The sequence below is a fragment of the Oxyura jamaicensis genome, chromosome 1 (genome assembly GCF_011077185.1).
Source record: "Oxyura jamaicensis isolate SHBP4307 breed ruddy duck chromosome 1, BPBGC_Ojam_1.0, whole genome shotgun sequence".
Taxonomy (NCBI): domain Eukaryota; kingdom Metazoa; phylum Chordata; class Aves; order Anseriformes; family Anatidae; genus Oxyura; species Oxyura jamaicensis.
The window spans coordinates 121,903,797-121,928,314 of NC_048893.1; the positions used below are offsets into that span (position 1 = coordinate 121,903,797).

Sequence of the window (24,518 nt, forward strand, 5' to 3'; positions counted from 1 at the left end):
TTTTTTTTTTTTTTTTTTTTTTTAATTTCTCCCATTGTTTTGAATATTCCTGGATTTAGCTTAGAGAGGGGAGTAGAAACCTCCAAACCCCTTTCTTTCCCCAGATACTGAGTCAGCACTGGTTTCTTTTTTTTTTTTTACTTTTTTTTTTTTTTTTTTTTTTCTAAGTAAGACCTAGTGTAAAAAAGCAACAAACAAACAAGTTAGACTGTTGTAATTTGGTCAACCACTCGGGTGCTATCCATATCCACCATTTCTACACACTCTATTTCCTCACGGTTTTCAGGATTCTTCTTCTCTTTCCTCTTCTTCTTGGACGGTGGCAGGAAAGTCAATATCACAGGTAAAATGGCAAAGCAGTGAAAGAAGGTGACTAATGCTATTAAAAACAAGCACCTGAACAGTGTACGGGTCAGATTTGAAGGCACAGCTGCAAGAGGAATCAGACCAACAATATAGCAGAGGTAGCTCTGCAAAATAGCTACCCCATGCACTTCCAGGGCATTTTTCACCCATTTAGTTCTTGTGAACTCTTTGCCCAGGACAAAGGTTGATAACAGTGGAGCACAGTTGTCAATTGTGTAATTAATTCCGTAAATTAAGCACAACACAGAAATACAATCTAGTTCCACTTTCCACAAGGTCATAAAACCTATAACTCCGAACTCAACTGAGGCAACAGTTAGAGTGAGCCAGACATTGATCAGAGAGTCTGCCACCAGGAATGCAGAGAAGAAGAGCAGAAATAAAGCACTAATGCAGGAGTTTTGTAAGGGGGCTCCCACTGAAGAGGCATAACGATCCATGTACACAAATGATGGATTGAAAACGATGAATTTCACCTTGGAGGTGAGAGAGAGCTTCCTCAGGGTCTCCAGGAGGTCGTAAAGTTCTTCTCTCTTGGTTTCCATTGTCTTGGCCACCAAGAACATCCTGGAGGCCACAACATCGACTTCATTGTTGTATTTCTTGGAAAAGATGATATCCTCTGAAAAATGGGCAAATTGAGGGGCCTTCAAGAAGGAGTTCCTCAACATATCAGTGAAATTTTTCTTGGGCAATCCAGTAGATATGTTGAGTTTCCTAAGGTAATTTAAGTAGCTCTCAAACCAAGATATCCTCACAAAGCCCTTGGTATACTCCAGCACGTCCTCCTGGACACTGGTGTTCCAGTACTCTATTGACTCGTAGATGTAGAACCCAATCACTGGGCTGTAGTTGCTGAAATACTTCTGCTGGGCAGTAGTATACTCAATGGTCCGTGTGGCGGTCGCTACGATGTTGCTCAGGTCTGACCCTTCACTGACCTGCAGGTAGCCCATTAAGGCAAAGGAAATATAAACAAGGTAAAAGAGAACTACAAAAGGCTTGACATAAGTGTTTGTTATCCAGTCACAATAATAACGTTTAAGGAACCACACCAAAAGATGACTCTCGTAGGTGTTCGTTTCCTCTGAATCCGTCGTGTCCTCGCTGAATCTGGCTGTCAGAAGAAACCTATACCATGCAGGCTTCTCTTGCAATACCTCTGGCTTTGGTACCTTTCTACAGAAGATACTATGCTGGTAGTTGTTTTCTATGTAGCCAGTAAACACCAGGCTGGAACCATAAAAGGAGAGTACATAGAGGTAGTTGAAGAAAATTGCAATACAGGAATTGCAGCAGAAAATCCTGGCTGCTTCAATGTTAGTGAAGGGGCTGGCACCTATTCCAAAAGTGACCAGGTACATGGCAGTGGTGAGAGAAAACGAGAGCATGGAGTCTGCAAATACGGCTGCAGTCCTCTCTTTAACATGTTGGTCTTCTCTAGTTTTTCTCCAGGAGGACAACATTTCAAATGTCCCATATAACCCATGACCTACAACAGAGAACAAAGCAAGTGTTTAAAGTACTCAAATCAACACGTGGAATAATGTAACATGGACATGCTAAAAGGCTCAAAGGAGATGCATCTGTCTTTTAACAGCTCTTGAAGTGAATGTCCTGCAGGAGAGAGAAAATATTACGGAGGTCTAAGCCACTGAAGCGCATTTGCTACCTGACTAGCAAACCTTAGTGCCAGAGCTGGAGGAGAGTTCTGCTTCACTGACGCAGGGTTGATGGGTTAAAGAAAAAGTATTTTCTCTGGCGGGCTGTTTCATTTCAATATCTTGGAGTGCCTGTGATTGAAGATGCTTTGAAATTAGTTTTTCCTGGTGATGGGATCTGACCTGTGGTGGAAACAAAGAAATATGACCTTGAAGTGCTTATGTTGGAAGCAGAGCTTTAGTTGGCTGTTTTGTAGAAAGACTGCAAAAGAATGAAACCTTCATGTAAGCTGAACACTGTCAAGTAAATCAGTCACTGACTTCTGCACTTCCTATGCATTTTTTTTTCAGGGAAAAGAAATCCTAGAAATGAAACAAACAAAAAAGCACAAATAGCTTTTAGAGACGCAGAATGGCAGAACAGATATGAAACTGCTTAAGGCATTGATGATTTTCTTACTTGAGCATGTCTAAGGGTACATAAAACCAAATGCAGCTCTATTTCTCTTGGCGGTTCCTATATTTTGTAATTTATTTAATTAACTCTTTATTTAATTAACAGACCTCTGCTCATTCTTAGTGGACCTGAGCTGGGAATACAGTCATCAGGCAAGGTATCAGATAAGAGTAGATGAGATTAAAGTAGGTTGAACTTCTACACAGAGGTGAAAGGAAAAATACAGTCTTTGTATCACAACCAGAATGTAAGGCTTTGATTTTTTTTTTTTTTGTGATACTTCACATCATGTTCATCTTTACTTAATAGATCCTTTCTATCTAATCCCATCCTCTTCTCTGCCTTTTAATTTCTCTTCCTCCTTATTCTTTTGCTGTTTCTCCGGTCCTCCCCTCCTTACCTCTCCTGTCTGCTCTTGCATTATCTTCAGAAATTCTCAAAAGCCAGTCCATGGTGTTTTGCTCTTACCCACTCCCTGATAACATTAGATGAAATGATCGGAGTGGAATTACTTGACGATGACACTGAAGTGCGGTCACTGGACTGCTGAAGTTGGTGCTCCAGTCAGCCAGGGCAAGGTAATTCACAGATCAACATTAGGATTTCAGGCTGTCTGCAGACTACCAAAATTGCTCTATCAGCTGTGTTCTCTTCATGATAGATGATTATCACTTTTGCCACAAGGGCTACAAATACAGATCAAGAACCCCCCAAATAAACGAAGTATTCTCAAGAACATATCTTATTTACTCTTAAGTTCCTCACATGGGCTAAATGTTTAATTCACTTGACAAAGTAACCCTTCTGTGGTCAGTACCTTTTGTCTCCAATTCACTCCACCCTTCTTGCAAAGAATATCCTACCTACATTTTAACAGATGGCAGGCATGGTCACTCTGTCAATGCTGAAAAGAAAAGGAATTGGGTATTTTATAAGGAATTCAAAATACAGACCTCGTAAGATGAGATAATAAGGCAGCTGGTGTACTTACTTATCAGGGTCACCTAGTATTTAGAATTAGCAAGTCTGTGCCCTCATGCCTGGCAGATGTCATACCTGCGCTGTTATTTGGAGTCATGGCACAGAACACGAGTGTCCAATTTGTAGCAGTGTCATGGTTCTTGTCTTGGTATGGCATTTGGCATTCATGTGGGTTGTCCCAGACAATGTTTTACAGGGCCAGGTCAAGACTGTCAATTTGATAACTAGCACTGTGACCCCTCTTAAAACTAATGGGGAATACTGGAACTCCCCAGATGTAAAACGAAGCAAAAAACACAATCAGTGACTGGCACCCCGCTGTTAATTATACTTCAAATAGTTATGTTCTAGGCTCAGAAGGGAAAGCTATTAAGCTTGCTTCCAGTGTGTTCTTTGTAAAGACAGACTGACCTTTATTTAAATGTAACTGATCACTTGCCAAAGCAGGGAGTGAGAGGTTTAATCCATTTATGGCTCCCATAAGTCCTGCAGACAGGCTTGTCTGAGGGTTTCACATGGCATCATATGCATTAGCTTCTCGTGAGCAAAACAATATAAAATGAGGTCATTGAATATTACAAATTACTTCCATCATGAGCTTTAGTTATAACATGTTTTTGCAAAACAATATTTCAGCATTAACAGGCTCCTGCCTAAAAATATTCAGATAGCTGCATTAATTTGGAAAGCCTTTGACTTCGCAATGAAAAAAAATATGAGAGCTAATTAAATCAGATGCTGAGCAGGACTTTTTAAGTCATAAGATTTTGCATAATGTCTGATAAGACTGACCCCTGATACAATGTTTTCTTTAAGGAGGAAACAAAGAACACTCTGGGACACCACTTCATCTTACATCGTCTTCGGGACTAACCTAAAATGGAATCTGATTTGGAGAACGTTTCAAGCAAAGGCACAAAGAGGCGTCTCCGCATGTGCTCCACAAAGCCAACGGAAAAACAGTGAGATACCATTCTATTTTAGGATTGGTCCCTTTTGTTGCTCCCTACGCAGTCTGTGTGCTGGGAATTGGTATTTTCCTTCGATTGTACAATCTCTGGCTTGTCTGCCCATGTGTATAACAGCTACAGAATTGTAATTTACCTGTAGGAAGGCATGCCTGCATGACAAGCACACTTGCATGCTTTTTGCATCAGCGGCACTACTGACCCAATCCAGTGTGATAGGAGAAAAAAATGAAACCTGAACTTGTACACGAATTAGGCACGGCAGTTCAAAGATTAGCCTTGTTTAGCTAGAAGGGGATTTACCTAACTTAATTTACTCCTCTAGCTACTGATTACAAGCACAGTTGGGGTGCCTATCTCCAGCCTTGTCTAACTTGCCGATGCTTGTACAGGTCTCAGTCACAGAGATGAGGGCAGATAGGTCCATTGAGGCATTTTGCAAGAATTTCTTTCACTCTCTTGTCATTTCCTTTTCTATTTTTTTTTTTTTGTGTGTGTCCTTAACTGATTTGCACCAATTACTTTTATTCCTCTTGCTAGTGCTGTGTCTAACCTATATAATATTAACAAGAACAAGGCAATTTTTTCCTTGCAAATAAATTATGTAATTACTTTAACCAATTTTCCCTTTTTACTAGCGACTTAGCCACAAATCTGTAATGATTTACAGCAATTTGTTCATTATTCACCATCACTCAGTAAATAACAAATATGAACTCAAACAGCTAATGGGCTATTGGAGATCTTTTCCTGTTGACATTTGCTATTATGATTCACTCGTCGTCCCCTACAGTCAGGCTGTACAACTATGCACTGAGAACAAGGAGTACAAGGAAAGACTGTATTTATTTATTTATTTATTTTTAATTTATTTATTTTTAAATTAAAAGAGGTTCTGAATGGTCAAATGAAAATGTTAGGGGAATGTGAGAAGGGTATTGGAGAAGAGGGGGACCAAATTATTATTATTTTTAACTGGTATTTTTTACTATTTTGCATTGTAGAAGATACCCCCGCCACGTGTCTTGAATGACTGAGGATAGAAATTCTGGCTTTTGCAGACAAAGAAAACACAGAGCATAGCTATCGTTATCTGTTATTTTGGAGGAGCTTAATTATTGCACATGCTGAAGTAGGCTATCTTTAATTTTAGAAACTAATAACAATACCGGTAATAAAAACAATAAATGATTCCTAGCTTAAATATTGTGCTTTTATGAGTAACCTGAAAGTGCTATAAAAAGTTTCATTAGCCTCCTTCAGGATCAAGTCTTGCAATTACACATGCTCTGCAAAATCAATGGAGAGCATGCATAAGAGAAAAAAAAACACATAGGGAGTTGTGAAAGCTAAGGCAAAAATTTATGTTGCTTAGTGTTATCATTGCTTATCTAATTTTAAACAGTACTTATGTGCAGGCGCTGTGACCATTCCTTTTAGTACCATTTTAAAATATTGAAAAAAGAGATGCATCCTTTCACCTGCTAAGTGGTTGTTCAAGCAAGTGGCATCAGCAGCTGGGGCTTGAGGCTGGCTCAGTTCCTGCCTGCTGACTGGCTATACCAAAGCATCGAGGGGAGATGGGATTTACAGCATCCCAGAGCCTGTGGCAGAGCAGTGAAGCCACTTCCCCACCACTGCAGCCACAGCCCAGCTCTGTTTGCTTGCCTTAATTGCTTCCCTGAAACCCAGGCTGCTGCTAGCTTTCCTTCTGTTTCAAGGACATGTTCAGTTTTGCACTGTAAGTGAGGTTTGGGGGTTTTGATCTTATCACAGTCAGAGGAAGGCTGTGTATTCAAATAGACTTTTTCAGTAAGAGAAAGTAAGGGGAATGACCGAGAATGAAGTTCGGGTTCCTTTCCTTGCAGCTTTACGCAGCCAAAAAGGAACAGAATCACAGCTCACTGTGGGTCTCATCATTTGTTCTTGCTCTTTGGAAGGTTGTGTGCCTGTGCTTGCGTGTGTTTGATACTTGAGCAAAACCTCCCCAGACAGCATCTCCCTTAAAGGCTCTGAAGTTGCATTCTTCCACGCTTCCTTTGGAAGGTGGCGTTCCATGGGCAATTAATTTCATTCATCTCATTTTAAGGCACTTGCACACAAAGCACGAATACTGATTGATCTCTGCCTTGGTCGGGCTGCATGCTGCACCAGTACAGATGTTGCCCACTATCTGCCAAATTCAGACTCACGCAGCACTGGTGCAGGCAACCTGTCCTCCTAATGCTTCCCCCTGCCCAGGTTCTTCTGCTCCTTACCACCCCAAGTCACTGCTACCAAGTCACCTGCTTCTGCAATGTCCCTACTAAAGGGACGATCAGGATTAGAAACATCCACAACTTTTTTTTTTTTTTTTTTTTTTTTAATCTGAGCTGTTTTCCTGACACTGATGGCATGAAAGGCAGGCTGAAAATGGGAAGGAGTCATGGTAGGATGCATGGCTGTGTCCTCGTGAACTGGATCAGGAAAGCCTGACGTGGAAGCAGGGGTGTTGCTGGGGTTAAGTCTGGATTTTGATTTAAGGCTTTTGCCCGTATTGTAATGGCTCCATCCTTGCAACACAGTCGGTTCAGCTGGATGACTGAGGTCTCACTTAGGTTGATTTAAGTCTGAAATCACCCCAGTGAATGGGAGCACTTGTCTGCAAGAGGAATATTGTGTGCGGTGAGGAAGTGTGTGAATTTACAGAGCACGAGCTATTTTACACCAGCTTTCTTTGTGGAAAGAAAGCACAAGGAAACCCGTGAAGGACAACTCAATTCACATTCAAAGTGGAGTGAAATATCACCCACAGAGACAAACACTGGGTGAATTAACATGGAATACCTAGGATGCTATAAATTCATATCCTGGCTTACATCCGGCATAGCCAAGCTCTCAGGAACTGCACTTGTGCAAAATTAGTAGACAGGAGATCAGCATCATACTGCAGGAATTGCCCTTTCCAAAATGATATCTGTAATAACATATGATATAATGAAGGTGCAATGAATTTTCCTAGCTGACAGTATTAAAAATAACAATGCACACCGCCCAGCTATGTGATTGCTTTCCACAGTAATGTCAACAAAGAGGCTGAGACAATTTCCCTCTGCTGACTTATTTTTTTCCAGCTAGACCAGCGTGCTCATCAGCTCCCGTTTTACGAAAAGCCAGGTGAAACTGCTAATCCGGACTCCCTGTGTCACAGGAGCTGCGACCAACCAGTTGCTGAGTAGATGGGTGACCTGCCTCACGCGGCCTCTCCTGGCAGGCACCATGTTAGCTGGGAACACGCAGCAGCTTCCGAGTGCCGCTGAATCTGCAGGCAGACCAAGAGCATTTGCATCCAGCTGAAGCAAACATCTGGCTTCATACCACTGAAATAACCACCAAATCCAGACCCTTCAGCATGCAAACAGAATCGGAAACAAGATCAATTCGCACTACAGGTCTCACCAAGTTTATCACAGTTTGGTGCCACGGGCTGAGCTGACCAGCTGAACTGTCAGCATGCTGCTGCAACAAACGGGAGTTATTCCAACCAAGGCCTAACTTGGTGGCCCCTGTGCTGTGCTTTGCCTGAATGGCACATTGCGCATCTGGGCATCCTGAAGCACGCAGACACGGCTGTCCATAGCAGTCCTGCTGAGCAAAGAAAACACCCTGCATGTCCCACTTGCTTGTCCTTTGCTTGCCTGCATATTTCTGGGGGCCCACTTCAGTGTAGAGTAACATCCTATAGGCCAGTGATATCCCGTAGGATACTAACACACTGTATGGGGATCCTGGCTGCACGCAGTGTGTGTCTCAGGACACTTGTATTTGCGATTATTTTCTTAACAACTACTGCTTTTTACACCTATATTAATAAGTTGTGCTACGCCTGCAGATGTTAACACCTGATTTGGGGTCTTCCCCAAAAGAGTAGCATACTTTCCGAGATGAGATATGTCAGTCTGCTGGGCATTTAGGTGTGATACCAGCAGACCGATCTCTGGGATCACTTTACACCTGCATATTAGCCATTCCCCCTCAGCTGCTGGGGCTGATCTCCCCAGCCACGCTTACAGCAGTACCAGCCATCCCAGCCAGAAAGCCCCAGGCATGTCCATGTATCCCTCGGCTTACTACCGGGACCACAAACATGAGCATCTTGGTGTATGCACAGCAGACAAAAACCTGCTTCAGACCCCTGAGAGATTGCCTATCCATTCTGCTCCGTGCTGCATCTACATGGCAGGAAACAAAGAGAAATGTTTAACACTAAGCTGGAAGTATCTGCTGTGTTTCACAGCCGTGGGTGGCTGTGCCCACGGGAGCACAGCAATGCAGAGATGTCCCTGCACACCATGCAGCACGGGCTGCTGCACACAGAGATGAAATCTTCAGCTGGTGCTCAGCACTTTATGCTTGGAGACCACAGCGTTATTTTTAGTTTTAGATCCTGCAGAAAGACTCTCTGGGCTGCTAAGCCTGCGCTCAGCTTGCTCGATGCGTAGGCAGTAGAGCAGTGTGCGTCTTGCAGCCCAGCACAAGGGTTCTGCCTCGTCTGGGTCTCGCGCAGTGCCTCCAAGCACAGCGTAAAAGGGGCTAGCTCGCTCATGACACCCACACAGATCTGAGGCCCCACCTTTGTTCTGATCCCAGCTTTCTGGCAGCGAATGTCTGACATAATATCCCACCTTCTCTCTGTTTCTAAACATAACTCTTGGAAATGCAGCATAGGATTAGCTCTCTCTGCTCTTTTGTGAAACAGCCTGTTTTGGTCAGGCTTCACCCTTTCTGAATCACGCTTTCTCACTATGTGCACATTTGCACAAAGGATACCCTGATGGAAAGAAAGTACCCTCACGCTCTCTGTCTCACTGTAAATACTCAGGACCAGTGATCCCTGGGGTACATGACGTGTCCCACTTATAAACTCCCCGCCACCATCTTTCATCACGGCAAACATGCAATGACGGGCACGTTTTAGAAACCAGTGCAATTCACAAGCTAATTTTAAGAGCATGCTCTATATAATACAAGGGGAACTAAAATCATTCTAGATAGAAGTCCTTAGCTCTGAAGAAACACACATACCCACAAGACAAATGTAGTTGCTCCTGTCATTTTTCTACCTATTAAGGGGAAGATAAACAAAGAGCAAAAGAATTTTTAATGACTAGAACTAAACAATGCCTCAGTATTCATAGTTCTCTTCTTGCCATGATCCCTAATCAGCAATGGCAGTAAGATCATTAGCCACTTTTTATTTTTGGAGTGTGTGCATTTTAAAGCTATGCATTATAAAATGCAATCTTCTCACTTAATATTGCATTTTCAAATTAATTTTTTAAACCCCACCAAATTCAGTCAATGATCTCTTATTATAATGATTATATGGGTAATTCAGAAAGTACATGGTTAATCTTGAATCGTACCATTGATTTCAATAGAGTTAAAAATACTGATTTAGGCTTTGGGAAAGTGCTGTTTTTTTGCTTGGATCATCCTTTTTTTTAGTTTTGAAAGAGTGTAATATTTGAGTGTTTGTTTTTTTTTACAGTTGTAGCAAGAATGTCAGATAAGCACTTTTTAGAAACAGAAATACATTTGAGAGAAAACTTGAGTGGCTTTTTTATTTTGAGAAAGATAAGCAAAGCAAGTTATGGTTCAAATCTACTTTTAGATATAAAGTGAATATTTAATTCCACTTAAGAAAGGGTAAAGGCTTGTTTTGGCGTTTAAATAACAGGCTGTCAAGTCTGTTTAGACGTGTGACTTGCTTTCCTGCGTTTTCCTAAAAGACCTGGCAAAAGTTAAAAGTCATATTTCACTCAGCACGATGGAAGGAGCTGAGTGTCAGTGAAATCTGATGTTAGCTGTTGGAATATTTACGTCTGTGAGGCACGCTCGTCTACGAAGTGCTTCATTTGGCTGGGCGGAGGACGGCACAGGGAGGAGGGCACAGCACCCCGGGGCATGCACGGGATGCCAGGACCACCCTCTGCACCGGGGCGGCTGCTTGGAAGGGGGAAATCTGGCACTGGGGTAGCAAAGAAAGGTCAGATGTGGCTGGTGAGATGGGCTTCCCCAAGACGCATAGACCTCGACCCTCGCTGGCCAAGGGGGTTGCCAGATGTGGAGTTAAGTGTTACGTATTACTGGGCTCGTCTCGCGTCTGACATGCTTGGAGTCATATCAGCAGGCAAAACTGCACCCTGATTTTCCCCATGAAGTGAATTTTTGACAGATTTCACGTGCATTGTATAAAAAAATAAGCACAAAACAATTACTTAAAGGTAAATGGAAGCTACCTGCAATCTGTGAAAGGTTTACACTTCCTGCGTTACAGAATAGCCAAGTGACACGCCATACCTAGCAGCCGCTGAAGGCAGAGAAAGATGCAGTCAGTGTATGTGGGGCAAAATCAGATTTTAAATCCGTTTTACATTTCTAAGCCCACAAAGCAGCATATCATTTTCTTCTAGGAGATTTTTCCTAGTGGAACTTAGCCCAGTGGAATTTGGATTAGTTGACTGCAATTCAAATTTCCCTTTTCTGATGAGAAAGCTGAAACCAAAACTCAGGCATAGTCTGAAATTCTCCTCTTAAGGCAATGTTTGCCATTACTCTTACTCATAAGATGCAGATCAACCACATGTGAAACTCAATGCTCAAAAACTTGCAAAACTTCAGTTAGAGCACATATGAAGTATTATTTTTAGTGATCAAAAAAGAAAAAAGCAGGGGGGAGGGTGGGGGGTCAGAAAGAGAAACAATTACAAGTTTAGAACTCAGCCTGGACCTTCCACCAAGCACCCAGATAGAACTCATTCCGATTTAACTTAATCCATTTCCACCAGGGTCCTGCTCCAGCATGCAGAGGTCTCACCACCCAAGACTGGCAGCCCACTGCCACATTTGCTTCTTGGCTATCGCCTACCTGGGAGTGTTAACGAGAGGCACTAAATGGGCACCACCTCTCTCACAACAAAGGCCTACAATAAAAAATCATATCAGCTCCTCCTCTTCTTTCCCAGGGCTCCGTGGACTAGCTGAGTCTGGTATGAAAAATATACCACAAACTTTTATAGTAAAAGGTTATTTTTTACTTTTATAACCGGGGAACTTCAAATATATTTTCATATATGAGGAAGGTGCTCTTGAGGGACTTCACTACTTGAAGCAGTGAAGGTCTCAGGATGTCAAAGCCAGGCAAATTCACAGTATCTCTGACTGACAGGCCCTTCCATTAAACAAACACTGACTTCTCTCCAGTTGAAAGAAGTTGGACAGTAAAAGTATAACATCTTTCTGCTACTTTCTGCCTAAATAAATGCTCATGAAGTGCACTGCATCCCCTGTAACACACTTCCCATATGAAAGAAATGCATGTTGGAGCACCACCAGTCCATAGGAAACACCTGATCTCATTCCACGCTTGCACAGAGCATGGTTTCAGCATTAAACTGTTCTCTGGACTGACTTCTAAATACAGTTCCTCTTTTCCTGAGTCACCGATACTCTCCTGAAGCCAAGGAGCACGTACATGTGTGAGAACGTCACTGGGGTTTGTGGTGGTGAGGGGGGAACATGGATGCAGGGGGTTGTGCCACCAGGGCTTTGCTGGCTTCAATGCAGTTCTTGCACCGCAGGGGAAAGTATTGGCGTCTAAGTATTGGTGTCTAAGACACCATGCCACCAGGTGTATCTTAAGCCTATTTCCTTCCTGTGCTTGGTGATTGGGTTCCTCGGTGGATTTGGGGTGACAGATCTGTCAGGAGGAGAACTGGGGCGAGGGAGACCGGCAGGTGGAGGAGGTGGTTGATCAGCTCACCTCGGGCGGAAAGTGGTGACTTTGGTGTCAGGGCTGTGGTAGGCTGAGGAGCAGGGTGACCTGGTGGCCTACTTCTGCTCTTCCCCTCCAGGGACAGAAACGGCAGGTGGTGTCTGAGGGTCTGCAGGAGATGTGTGACTGCTTAGAGAAGTGAGGCGGGGACCAAGGAGAGGAGAGCCAAAGGAGAGGAGAAAGGAACAGCTAGGAAAACTGCATGCCTGGGAATCTACTCAGAGTAGATAAAACCAGATAATTCTGTTATTTATTTATACAAGGGGAATAAAAGGAAGAAAACACAAATTGATTAGTTGTAAAATTGAGCTGTGCAGGATTGAATTGGGAAAGCTGAGCAGATGGAGTGAAAACAACAAACAAAACAAACCACACCACAACAATACACTTCCAGGGCACTCCTGGGGAACTGTTCGAGAGCCAAGGATGCTACTGAAGAATATCAGGAAAATGGTCAGGGCAAAGGGCACAGCTGTGGCTGAGGTGGAAAAGATGAAGCTTGGGGGGACCAAAAACACCCTCAGAGCTGTGCAGGGATGAGGGAGGAGATGCCATGCCTGGAACAGGAAGATGGGAGAGATTTACTGGAGGGGGCTGCCCAAAAATGCAATGGGCCAAACAGGAGGAGAAAGGGACTGGCGGGCAGCGCAGGGTGATGCTCCTAGCTGAGGAACACGTCTCTCCCAGCAGGCAGGGAAGGAAAGGCAGGCTGACAAGGGGAGTGAGAGAGCTCAGTGTAGGGAATAAAGACAAGAGAGGCTCGGTACACTTCACATTTTTATTAGCTGACAACAGAAAAATTGGTGGAGAAGTGCTATACAAAGTCAAACATCTGTGTGTCTGTTACCTTTACGTGTGGACTGAAGGGCACCTGGGAGACCTGTGCAGGAGCTGTTTCTTTCTCTTTGTAACCCTCTATATGTAACCGATGTTGACACTTTGGTTTTATTGAATATAGCAAACACTTGGGTGCTTGATAGGGGAGATAATGAATGCTTTTAGGGCTTCCAATCTGGCACACGTCTCAATTCCCTACTAGCACGTTCTTCCCTAAATCTGAAGGAGTGGGGCTGGCACTTTACAAGCTGCGCGGGGGGGGGATTGAGCCCTGCTGTCCTGAGCACCACAGCACCCTCATCCCCCTGGGGTCTCCACACTGGCTGTTGGCTGCTTGGTTCAGCAGCTTGCTGCCCTCATGGTTCTAACCCCGCAGTCCTCGCACCTCCCTAGCACTCTGTGTCGCTCCCATCATCAAGCGCAGGGAACTATCGGGTACCTCCCAAAGCATCAGGCACCGCTGGCCTCTTCCTCCTGCCCCTGGGCACCCTCCCACCGAATACCGAGGCACTGCTGCCACGCTGCAAGAGCTGCCGCGGGTGCTGTGACATGGCAGCGTGGGACAAGGGACGCGGTAAGCATCCGTCCCTATTTTGTCGGGTTTCGCACCAGGCTCGCTACCCTTCTTTCAGTTTACAGCAAGCTGCAAGCTCAAGCTGCTCTCCTAGCTGCTAACTGCGTTTCCTGTGCCAGCGTAACCAGCAGCGCGCTTTTGGACCCCGGGCTAAATATAAGAGTACGGAGCTGGCCCCGCGTCTCTGCCCGTATCTGGCAGCGCCTGGCAGCCACCGTCACTCTACAGAGCCCGTCCCTGCCACCGACTTGGCAGCCGGCAAGAGCCGCGTCTCCCCCAGCGACCTGCAGGAGCGTCTGAAGGGACAGGGAACAGATTGCGAGCTCTCTCCTAGGGACAGAGGGCAGCGCTGGGATTTGCTCCTCAGCACCTACGTCGGATGCTGCACCCCGCCTGCAGGAGGTGAAAAAGTCACCCCAAAACCTTGTTCGGCCAGCACTGCTGGTTGTTCGGTGGCTTTTTTTGTTACACTTTTTTTTTTTTTTTTTTTTTTTTGAGGAAACTGATATTTTTAAAGGATTGGCAGTTAAACAGCATTTAATGCATAAGGGAAACTTAGGATGAATACATTAGCATCTGTGCCAGACCAAACATCTGTAGATTTCAGTGGAGCAGGCAATAGGAAATCAGGATTTTGATTCTGCTTTTCAGCTGACATGATAACTCAGCTATTTTAAATTCAGCTGAATTATAATTTTTTTTTTTTTTTTTTTATACATAATTCTTAGGGTCAAAAATGGATAGACTTAATGCAGCAAAGAATTGAGCGTTAACTCGGCGTGTGAGTACCCCTGCCCTTAAATGACTCGTTTACACGCTGCTAAATGCAGATGATGATAGTTTTAAGGAACCGCCAAGGCATATGCTAATTCTAAATATGCCCACATGAACGGCGGGAGCCTGCCAAGTTTCACAGGCTGCGGGCTTCACTCTCACACTAGAGGCACCTGTATAAACCCAGGGCTTGTGACGAGAGGTTCCCCGCTGGACTTCAGGAGATGTCCCCGGAGAAGAGGGAGGCGGCAGGCAGCGTGCCCTCTGCCCGCTGGCCTCTGTGGAGCTGGAAACCTGCTGCAGCACAAACATCACCCCTGCAGAGGCACCTGCTGGGCACATGCATGCAGGCACCAGTACTGAGCTCCTGCAACTTAATGAGTTACCTTTCATAAGCTGAGCTACGGCAACCTGCCTTAATTAAAGAGGAGAAGAAATTAGGAGAAACTCGCCACGAAGGTGATTAAACCCAAAGCACGAGAGGTTTAAGCTAGTATGTCATATTTAACAGGTGGGGTAGGCAAAAGATGTTCGTGTCTGCACTCACTCTGAGCTTGGGAGCGCCGCTTGGTAAGCCGTGCTAATTTAATTGCTTGTAATTGTCCCAGTGGTGCAAAAGCTAAGGAGGCCACACATGCAGAGGCTGGCACCCTTCACTATGGATTGCTTGTTTTTGGAAATGGCTGGTGCTGAAGGGCTGTACAAGATGGATAAAATTTAGTAGTACCGATCACACTGAACTGAGTATTTTGCAGACATATTGCCTAAATTATTAGTACAGGCTTGTGACCGGACAAACTACTTAAGCTATTCAGAAAGTAATTCCTGAAAATATGAAAAAATAGGCAATGGCAAAACGTTGCTGACCGGCTTCAGTTAATGTGTTTTGGAAGGATGGTGATGGTATCAGGATGAACTTAATGATCAGGGGAATGGTGTGACATAGAAGTGCTGTTGATTCAGCAAGGAAAAGGGTAAATTTCAAAATGTTGGAATAATCGGTCGTGCAAACAGGGTAGAAAGTGACACGAATGGTCTGTGAATTACCACACGCCACAAACCAATCGTCAACCATTTCATACTGCTTAAAGAAATGAGTGTCATATGGGGATATATGAACAGGAGTGCCATATGCGAGATGTGTGAAATAATCCTCCTACTCTACTTGGTGCTTGAAGCCTCAGCCCGAATCCTGTGCCCAGTTTTAGGCACTGCGCTCCGCGGCGGGTGCCAAGCAGCCAAGAGCAAGAAGATTGCTGCAAGGCCAGTAAGAACAGCCTGAGGAAACCTGGGATGAAATGGAGGAGGACTGCATGAGTGAAAGTGGTCCCAAATACGCAAAGAAAATAAATTGCTTTCCAGATGCAGGGAATGAATAATGGCAGCTGAGCTGCAAAAGGGGAATTCGGGTTAGACATGATGTATGCTGTAGCGGTAGCACTGTGAACCACGGTAGGAAGCGGCCCAAGGAGGAGACAAAGTGTGGGGCGAGAAGGGTCTGCCAGGGAAGATGTAATCTTTGTCCTGTGGCAGAGGTCAGACGATGTCTGGAGAGCCCCCCCACTTCGTGGTACTGACGAGGAGCTGAAAATCCTCAGCTGCTATAAACTGGGGAAACTTCATTAATGATTTATACTAGCATAGGGGCCTTGCCTGAAATATGTCCAGTGTAAGCATTTTTTCTACGTAATTTTTGCTGTTAGGCAAGAGATTATGAGTAATAGCTATTGGGCTACCCTGTTAGGCAGCAATCCTTTAGCTTTCTAAAGGTCAGTTAATCCATGATCTAATCTGATGGTCACTGAAATTAAGTGGAAGTTTTTCAGCTGGCAGTAAGGGAAAGTGGTTTGTGTCTCTAGCCTTCACCTACCTTGAGCTAAACTGTCCTTTACAAGCGATGCGATGTATAGGAATGAAACGTTTTGAAATGCACGATGAATCTTGCTGTTGCACTGCAGGATAAAAAAAGAAAAGCCCTGCCGTTCCAGCTATTTGCTGGTTTAAAGCAGCTCTCCTAAAAAAGCTTCCAAACATCTTCAGTGCCTTCTGTTCACCTCTTGATGCTCCTGCTCCCTGGGAGACTCAATGCAGCTGGGGATATTCCCTTATATATGGGAGACTCCCATGAACATGGCTGCTCTGTCCCGGCTTGCTCGCCGTGAGAGCTGAGCTGTTACCTGAAAATCACTCTTTTAAGAGTGGAATACTTCAAGTAAAAAACGAACAGGAAAAAATAAAAAAAAAATAAAAGAAAGAAGCAGAGTGAGGTATACAGTTCAGTAGTTAAAGGAGCACTAAAATAGAAGTGTGCAATTCTTTGTAGTTATCTGTAAGTCTTTAAGGATTTCAAGTCTCAGCATAGCCATTACTAGTGAATTGACAATTTGGAAGGTTGTCCCAGGAAGCAGATGCCTTGATTCCTAAACAGAGCTAATATTTCATATTTCTGAGCCACTTTCCCCAGGTACTTTCCTGTCCACAGCTGGACTTTAGACTGTTTTTCTACTAAGACTACTCTTCTGCAACACATCTGGAAATCTCCCCTGCGTGCTTATATAAACCACTTAGTTTGAGGAAGAGATTTTTGTAACACAGGCGTAAGCATAAAAACCCACAAAAGAAAACAAAGAGCTGGGTCGGAATGCTAGCCTTCCTTTGACTTGAACTTCTTGTGCTGTTCTTCACTAGATTACGAGGCAGTTTAATTTTCATGGATGTCACCGGAAAACAAGAGTGACACGGTGCAGCCGATGCAGTGTAGCTGAACTCTCTTTGTCACTGAATATATTCTGCACGTTAGCTGGTAGTGTGATGCACTGAAGCATAGTCTTTAATTAAAGTGCAACAATACCACAGACAAAGTACGGGCATGGAATGGGAACCTGGCTCTTGATATGAAAATAGCTGTGCCAAAACGTGTCGTATCACTACACAATGTGACTAAGTCAGTGGAGACACTCTTACACTTGAAATCTGAAGTATTACTGAGCACTGATTTTCAGCCGGGAAAGCAGTGATCAAATCAATGCATGTATTATTCTCCGCAAATGAATAACGCTGAGAACGAGGGCGCATTAAACACCTACAGCGCGCAGAGCTTTTCACGCTGTTTATGAACCAAACACAAACAGAGAGGCTGTGAGCTCCCCAGAGCTCCCTCTGCCTCCCGCAAAGCCCTCCTGCCTATCTGGCTATGATGCTGGGGTTCCCCGCAGACACCCCCGAACCACCTCCACCGGTGCCTGCCCTCCTCTCCTCCTCCTCGCCGCCCTCAGGACAAACACCCCACAGCACAGGCAGGGGCCACAGCACAAGGCACGGGGACTGAGCAGGTGCCACCAACCCTGCAGACAGGGCCCAGAGAGGCTCTCACGCCAGGGCTGGAAGTGCTCCCTGCCCCGACTCAGCTGCCAGGGATGTTTCATGAGCAACACAACCCAGAACCCAGCACTGCACTTGTTCCGTGGGCAGGTGCTGGCCAAGCAGGGAGCAAAGCACCGCCCTGCTCTGCGAAGGAGCCAGCTCTCCAAAGGCCCTTTTGCTTGCTGGGGCAGCCGACACAGCCCGTCCAGCAAGAGACCTGTGCAGAGGTCTCCTTCTAACGCTGGCCACCAAACCAAGGATCAAGCATCCGCAGAACAGCAGCAGCAGGGCTCCTCCCTTGCACTACGTGTGGCACCCGCAGGTAGTCGGTGCTCACCCCCACGTGGGCACTGTATCACACAGCAGGGCACCGCGCACCACCAGGAACCCAGAAATAATCGTAACGTCCAGGCACGGTACAAGCTGCTTAGGAAATGAGCTGGCACAGTGCAGCGTTACAGGGAGCAGACACCGGGAGTCATGCAGTGATGCTTCTCCGCTGGCTGGGAAAGGCGTCAGGGAGGCACAAACACACAAAAGAGAGAGTAGGAGATAGTTACCTAACATGACGAAGGGGATCCCCAGGAAGGTGGAATTGTATTTCCCACCAGTGAGATTGATGATCCCAGCTGCAGTCAGGGTGGCAAGGGTCACGGTCAGCAATCCCAGCAGGCCAAGCCAGGGTTTGCTGCGGACACAATCCTGCATGGAGCAGCAGAGAATGGCCAAGGTGACCACAAGGACCAAGCTTGTGATCAGGTAGCGTTCTGACACCCTGCTCGTCTTCTGGAAATCCTCCTTTAGCGAAGAAGAAGTGAAAGGGTACATTTTGACTTTCCTGTTGGATTTCTGGAAAAGTTCAACAGTGTCACAAAAAATGGATTCCCACTTTTCTGCCACCATGTCATTCAAGGAGTTGATTGCCTGCAAGTAGTAGGTGAGCTGAATGGCTTCTGCAGACTTCACCCGGTCTTTGCTGTGCACAGTAACCCCACCAAGCTGATGCCCGTTATACACTTCCCTGCCATCCTTTAAGTGAGTAATCGGATAAGTGATTGCAAAATTAGTTCGATTAGAAGAACGAGCAGCCTTTAATTCCTCCAGCACATGCACTATGTCGTCCACTATGCATGTCTTGTCATTGTTCAGGATACATATATGGGCAAACGTGTAATTGAAACCAGGTCTTTGCACTTGGATCCTGGTCACAGCAGAGTGCAACTACAAGGGAAAGAGAAATCACAGACGTTATTCATCAGTCCATCCCGCCCAGCAGCAGCCAGAACAACAGCGGCTCGCAGCCTCCGTCCCTCTCCTATTCCATCTAGGCAATGGCAGCGAAAGTTCTGGTGCCTGCGGTATTAATGGCACGCTCAGCGCAAAAAAAAAAAAAAAAAAAAGGAAGCATGCATTAGGTAGCAGCCCGGCCGTTCTCCCACGTCCCTTGCAGGTATATGAGATGACGGGGGTGGCAGCAGCCCAGCCAGGTCAGGGGACACCGTCGCGCTGGTGACCCCCAGGCTGCCTCTCCTCGTGCCCTGAGTGCCAGGGCCGTCAGCACAGCTGGAGCATAGGTGCCAGTGTTGGTTAATTTGCCTGCTTTTTGCCTCCCTCCCTCCCACATCAAACCCTCCACCCACTGTAGAGTGAAGAGTCACGGAGGAGACACCAGTTTTCTCCTCTCTCTGTTAATCAGAGGCCCTCGTTTCAGGGCCTGCAGGTTATCCCCGCTTATTGTTTGCTGTAGCAGCTTTTAGTGCAGACTCCTTTTTAAGTTGCTTTGTAACCTGATGAAATTTTCTATGAGCTCTGACCCACAGCACATTCAGTTATTTCTGAGCATCAGAAGGGCAGAAAAATTACACTCTCTTTTCAAAAGAAGTACAGAAAAATCTTGCAACCCCTTCTCAATCCATTTTAGTTAATGCTGAAGAAACAAGACATCTAGAAGACAGTAAAGCAATAACCCTAACAGGCAGGGTTGCAATATTTTTCAGAAGAGTATTGAGTTTGCTAATATCTTAGCAAAGTACAAACTGATTTTGGCGTATCTCCTTGTGAAATGTACAGCCCTCATCCACCACTGCCACTGTTTAACTCCTGCTGTGCCACACTTGCTGTGTGAGACCACATCACCCACCACAAATCTGACCCTCAGCAGCTGGATGTCCTCCTCTATGCCCTTCTAGCAGGCGTGGGGACACCCAAAAACCCCAGTGTCGGTGTCCCTGCATGCCACTGCTTCTGCTGCCTGGTGCCAGCACTGTGTGAGGCTGGCAGCCCACACTCAGCGCCACGTGTCCACTGGGCTGGCCGAGGGGACTGGGCACCAGGGGAGCTTGTGGCTGGACTGGGAGCAGAGGTATGGGACCAGTCCATCCTCACACCTGGACGGCAGGAACCACAGAAGGAACAGCTCTGACTGCTCTTCCTTAGAGGTGGAATAGTAATTTTCTGCCTTCATATTTTGAGCAAGACAAAGTGGACAGGATACAGGTACACGACTCTCTTTTTTGTATTTGCATGTGCTGTTTCCCAGGGAGGACAGGAGGTTGTTGTACCAAGTAGAGAGGCTGGGATTAGGTGACATTTACTGGAATTAGCTCCTTCTGTAGAGAAACACTGGTTATAAAGGAGGAGATGGTGCACACTGCAGCAGCACAGCTCATATACTCGTCTGGTGACAACGGATGACATGTCTAATACTCATGGCTCAGATCCTGCATCTGTTGAAGTTAAACAGTCGTGGTGACGCCTGTGTGCTATTTCAGACCTATCTGCAGAAAAAAAAAAAAGAACCACCATTTAGATAATACTATGAATCTGATTATTTTGTGATTACATTGCCTAATCTGTGATGGATATAAATTTAATTAAGCCGCCTCCACTCCTCAGGATGATGTGATGTCACATATGCAAAAAATGAAAACTTCCTATATTCTCAACATGTTTTTCTAGCAGCTTGGAGGTGTGTTTTTCCACATTTGAGCAGTTTTCATTTTCTACAGAAGAACAGTTCAGTATTAATAGTAGAAAGTTTTGAGAAATGAAATGAACTAATAAACCTTTTCCCAGCACTGGGAGAACAAAATACCTTGCCATGGTGAGAAGGAAATTCTCCATCTTGCTGGGAGAACAAATAACTTCCTGTGCAACAAATTAGGGGCTCTTGCACAACTTTCTTCTAAAACAGAACATTAAAAAGTTTGCAAGAACATGCCAGAGAAATGAGCCTGTATGGGGAATTCTTCCCAGCTTTCCAGTTTGTTCCTATCAAGCTCTGCAAGAGCTGTTTTGGAGCTGTTTTGTGGTATGAATACAAAGGTACATTGCTACAGACTGGGGAAAATGCCCTGGCTTACTGCATCAAAGACAGATATCTGATTTTAAGGTTCTTTTTTTTTTTTTTTTTTTTCCAATGGCAGCTGCTGTATGTATTTCATTGACAATGGCTGTAAAACCAGATGTCATATAAAGTACAGCTGAGGACAACTAGGAGCAATAGAAGGAATTTACTGCCTGCGTTGTATTAACAATACAACAACTTCTGAAAGGATCCATCCGGTGACACAAAGCAGGAGAAGGGAAACTGTTGCATGAGTTTCATCAACCAGCGTGTTGCTATTTCCCTGCTCTGCCTCGCTGCTGCATTCGCTTCTTTCTACATCTGAAGCACTTTCTGTTAATATTAGGTTATAAAATAACCATGTCTGTCACAGCTGCTACTTCATCTTTAGCAGAAGGCTGGAAGCTAAATGCCATCCCTAAAGTACTAATCACTTCTTGGAAACGATGGTTTCAAGCTCAGGGTCCCAAGGTGCCACGGTGGCCCTACAGCGTGCTGCACGCCTGTGCCTCTCTCCCCCTGCTCAGTCCCTGAACCCCACTGCCTTGCTGCTGCCTTCCTCCTGCCAAACTGCATCCTCATGCCCCCCAGCTCTCCTGTGTCCTGGCCTGGAACCTGGGAAACCCCAGGAACCTGGGTTTGCTAGCAGGAGGCGGCACAGCCTGCTGTCCGGTGGGGACGTCAGCACGGTAGGTTTTGAGTAGCAGGTGACTATTCTAAATGAATCCAGCAGATTCTCATTCACCCAACTGTTTTCTTCTCCTTACTGATGCTATTAGTAGAGACGGGGAACTAAAAGAACATCAAAAGCTGCCTGAATAGTTTTTCTTGAAGGGAGACCCGTACTGCCTGCTCCTCGCTCGCAGCCTTTTGGGTTAGCTAGCAGTGCAAGTAACCACGAGGCAGCTCACGGCTCAAGTGCCAGAGCACTGCAGCACCAGAACTGCACAGCATGCCTAAGCGCACCAGTCAGGGTGGCATGCGCTGTTTTTGGCTGAAAGAGCTCAGTCACGAAACAACAGCTTACACCTCTGCCTCTCCACCGTTGTTTCAGCAGCGCCCATCCCTTGCGATTCCCATCTCCCCTCCGAAAACGGTGTTTCGGTGTGCCGCACAGCACGACAGAGATTTCTGGAACAGTGTTTTCTCTTTCTTCAGCTGTTTGCATTCAGTAACGCCTTGGCCCTGCTCTTTAAGTCCCATGCTTGCTGATCTGTTTACTTCAGACAGTGACAGTGCCTTCAACGGAGAGACGAATCCCCTCCTGCTGCCCGTGGGTGCGGGGGGCCCGGCGTGAAGGCCTTCTGTTTCACCTGGGAGAAACCATTTGCTCCACAGCCTCGGCGCGCTGCGGCCGCAAAGGTTTCCTCAAGCTGTTTTTGGCTGCTGGTCCTGCTGGCTCTGCCGTACGGGCAGGAAGGCAGGCGCCGAGGCGCAGAGCTGCCCGCTGGGCTCGGCTTCGCTCTCCCGGGAGGGCTTGGCCCAGAGCGGGGCCTGGCACGTCCCGCAGAAGGGACAGCAGAGCTGAGCCTGGAGGCGAGGGGCTGTACAGGGAGACGGATACTGAGGATGACAAAGAAAGCTTGCTTTTACTCCAGAGTCCATGCAGGAGATGCAGGGAGCCACGTGAAGAGGAGAGGAATGCCTCTAGCTCCGTCGCCTTGCTCAGAAGTCCGTCCTTTAATGCCAGTGCGAGCACCCGCTGTCAGAATTTGGTCGGCTCCACCAGGTGATGAGGAAGCCTGGAGCCTTCCCGCGAGGCAAACAGACCCCATCCCAGCAGGGAGGGGGCAGAAACTGCTGATTCATTTGCAAAACGCTATGATCCCAGACATCCTCTAAGGACACATCATGCAATCTGCTGCCCTGATCAGAGCCCGCCAGGGTCCCACTCCTCTGCTGGCAGGACGAGGATGGAGGGACCGGCAGCGGCCAGCAGTGTCCCACACAGCCCCTGGCCAGGGAAGCTACGGGACACGTCGGCTTTACCAAGCTCCTATTTCTCATTTGTGGAAAGACAGACAGCTCGACCTCCCGGGAGCTGGGTCAGCCACCCGTTTTGATGTTTAGGGTGTGCACAGCTAGCTTGTGCTTATCATACAGGCTGCGGAAACGTGTTTGGTTTTGCTGCGGAGCAGTGATGTGCGGTATTTTATAGGTGACATTACTCATCATAAGGACCTGACTACACTTTTTTGCCTGACATATAGTCGATGAATGGCCAACTAGATAAAACTAGCTAGGTATACGTATGTCTTCCCCTATCGCAAATGAGCTGGCACATAGAGACGTGTTTCACTCATGGGAATAAGATCTTTACCACGCCACATTACGTTGCCTTTGCAAATATTTGACTCAATTTAGTCTTTCAGTCTGCCTGATGGTTCATATTAAAGACGAGCTTCCCTTTAGTCAGTGTTGCCAATTCTTATTATTTTTTTATTGTCATTTTCACTAAGTCCGGTGTTTCTCTGAGCCCTGAAGCCTGAAGTGGTGTCATTTTTTTTGAGAATCTCAGCTTTCATTACATGAAGAAAAGTCTGATCTCATGGTTATGGAGGAGAGCCTGAGAAGGCTCAAAAATAAAGCAAGGAGTGAACTCATTATGTATCACTGCTTCAAGTCTCATCACTGCTTTAGGCTCTGTATTGCTTTCTAGTTTTTCAGTCTTAAGACAATGATTTTGAATACAGGCTTCACTTTCACATGAAGCTGGTTTATTCTTCTGTAATTTTTACATGTAACTTGTGCCAAAGGAAATGAAGAGAAGAAAAAGCCTTTATTGGATTGCTGTAAATTTCTCCACTTTTTCTATGATCTCAGTAATGTTTGCCATGTCCTGTCTTTGCAGAGTGCTTTTTTATTCACTTTGAGAGACTGCTTCAGTGAAAAAAGCAAAAGGGTTATCGGAGAGAAAAAGACTTACAGAACTCCCATCCTAACTCACAAAAGAAAACACTGTGGCCTCCACAGACACGGGCAAAATTAAACCAGTAGAAATTTACTTTAACCAGAAGAAGGTGTGGAGAAGGATGACAAGGGAGTCTCTGAGCAGGACCAGGTCCTGAGGCCAGCCTGGGTACCTGGGTCAAGGACAGTGCTTCAAGGGAGGCTGGTGGGAAGCAGCCTCCTGCCCAAGCCATTCTGGCCAAGGGATGGCAGTTGCGTGCACTGACAAGTCAGGAAGCCAGCAGATCCTAACAGCTCAGAAAACACATGGAAATTGTAGCTGGACTCTTTTACTAGCAGTCCTACAACCAGATTTCCTGAAAAAGATGCTAAAATACTAGTTATAGAAGCTATGTATTTTTACAACATTTTTTTAGCTGTCCAAAACATGGTGAATAGTATTTTCTCTAAACAATTTTCATGTAA

At 45.7% G+C, this 24,518-nt stretch overlaps 1 protein-coding gene across 1 annotated transcript in view; it reads right to left on the reverse strand.

Moving 5' to 3' along the window:
• Positions 1-23: 23 nt before the first annotated feature.
• PTCHD1 (patched domain containing 1) overlaps positions 24-24,518 on the reverse strand; it is a 30,933-nt gene continuing 6,438 nt past the window's right edge. The window contains exons 3-4 of the mRNA XM_035333684.1: positions 18,358-19,018; positions 24-1,858 (exon numbers count right to left, since the gene is read on the reverse strand). Of these exons, the coding sequence (XP_035189575.1) occupies positions 204-1,858; positions 18,358-19,018 (2,316 nt within the window). The 3' untranslated portion in view covers positions 24-203. The remainder of the gene's footprint in view (positions 1,859-18,357; positions 19,019-24,518) is intronic.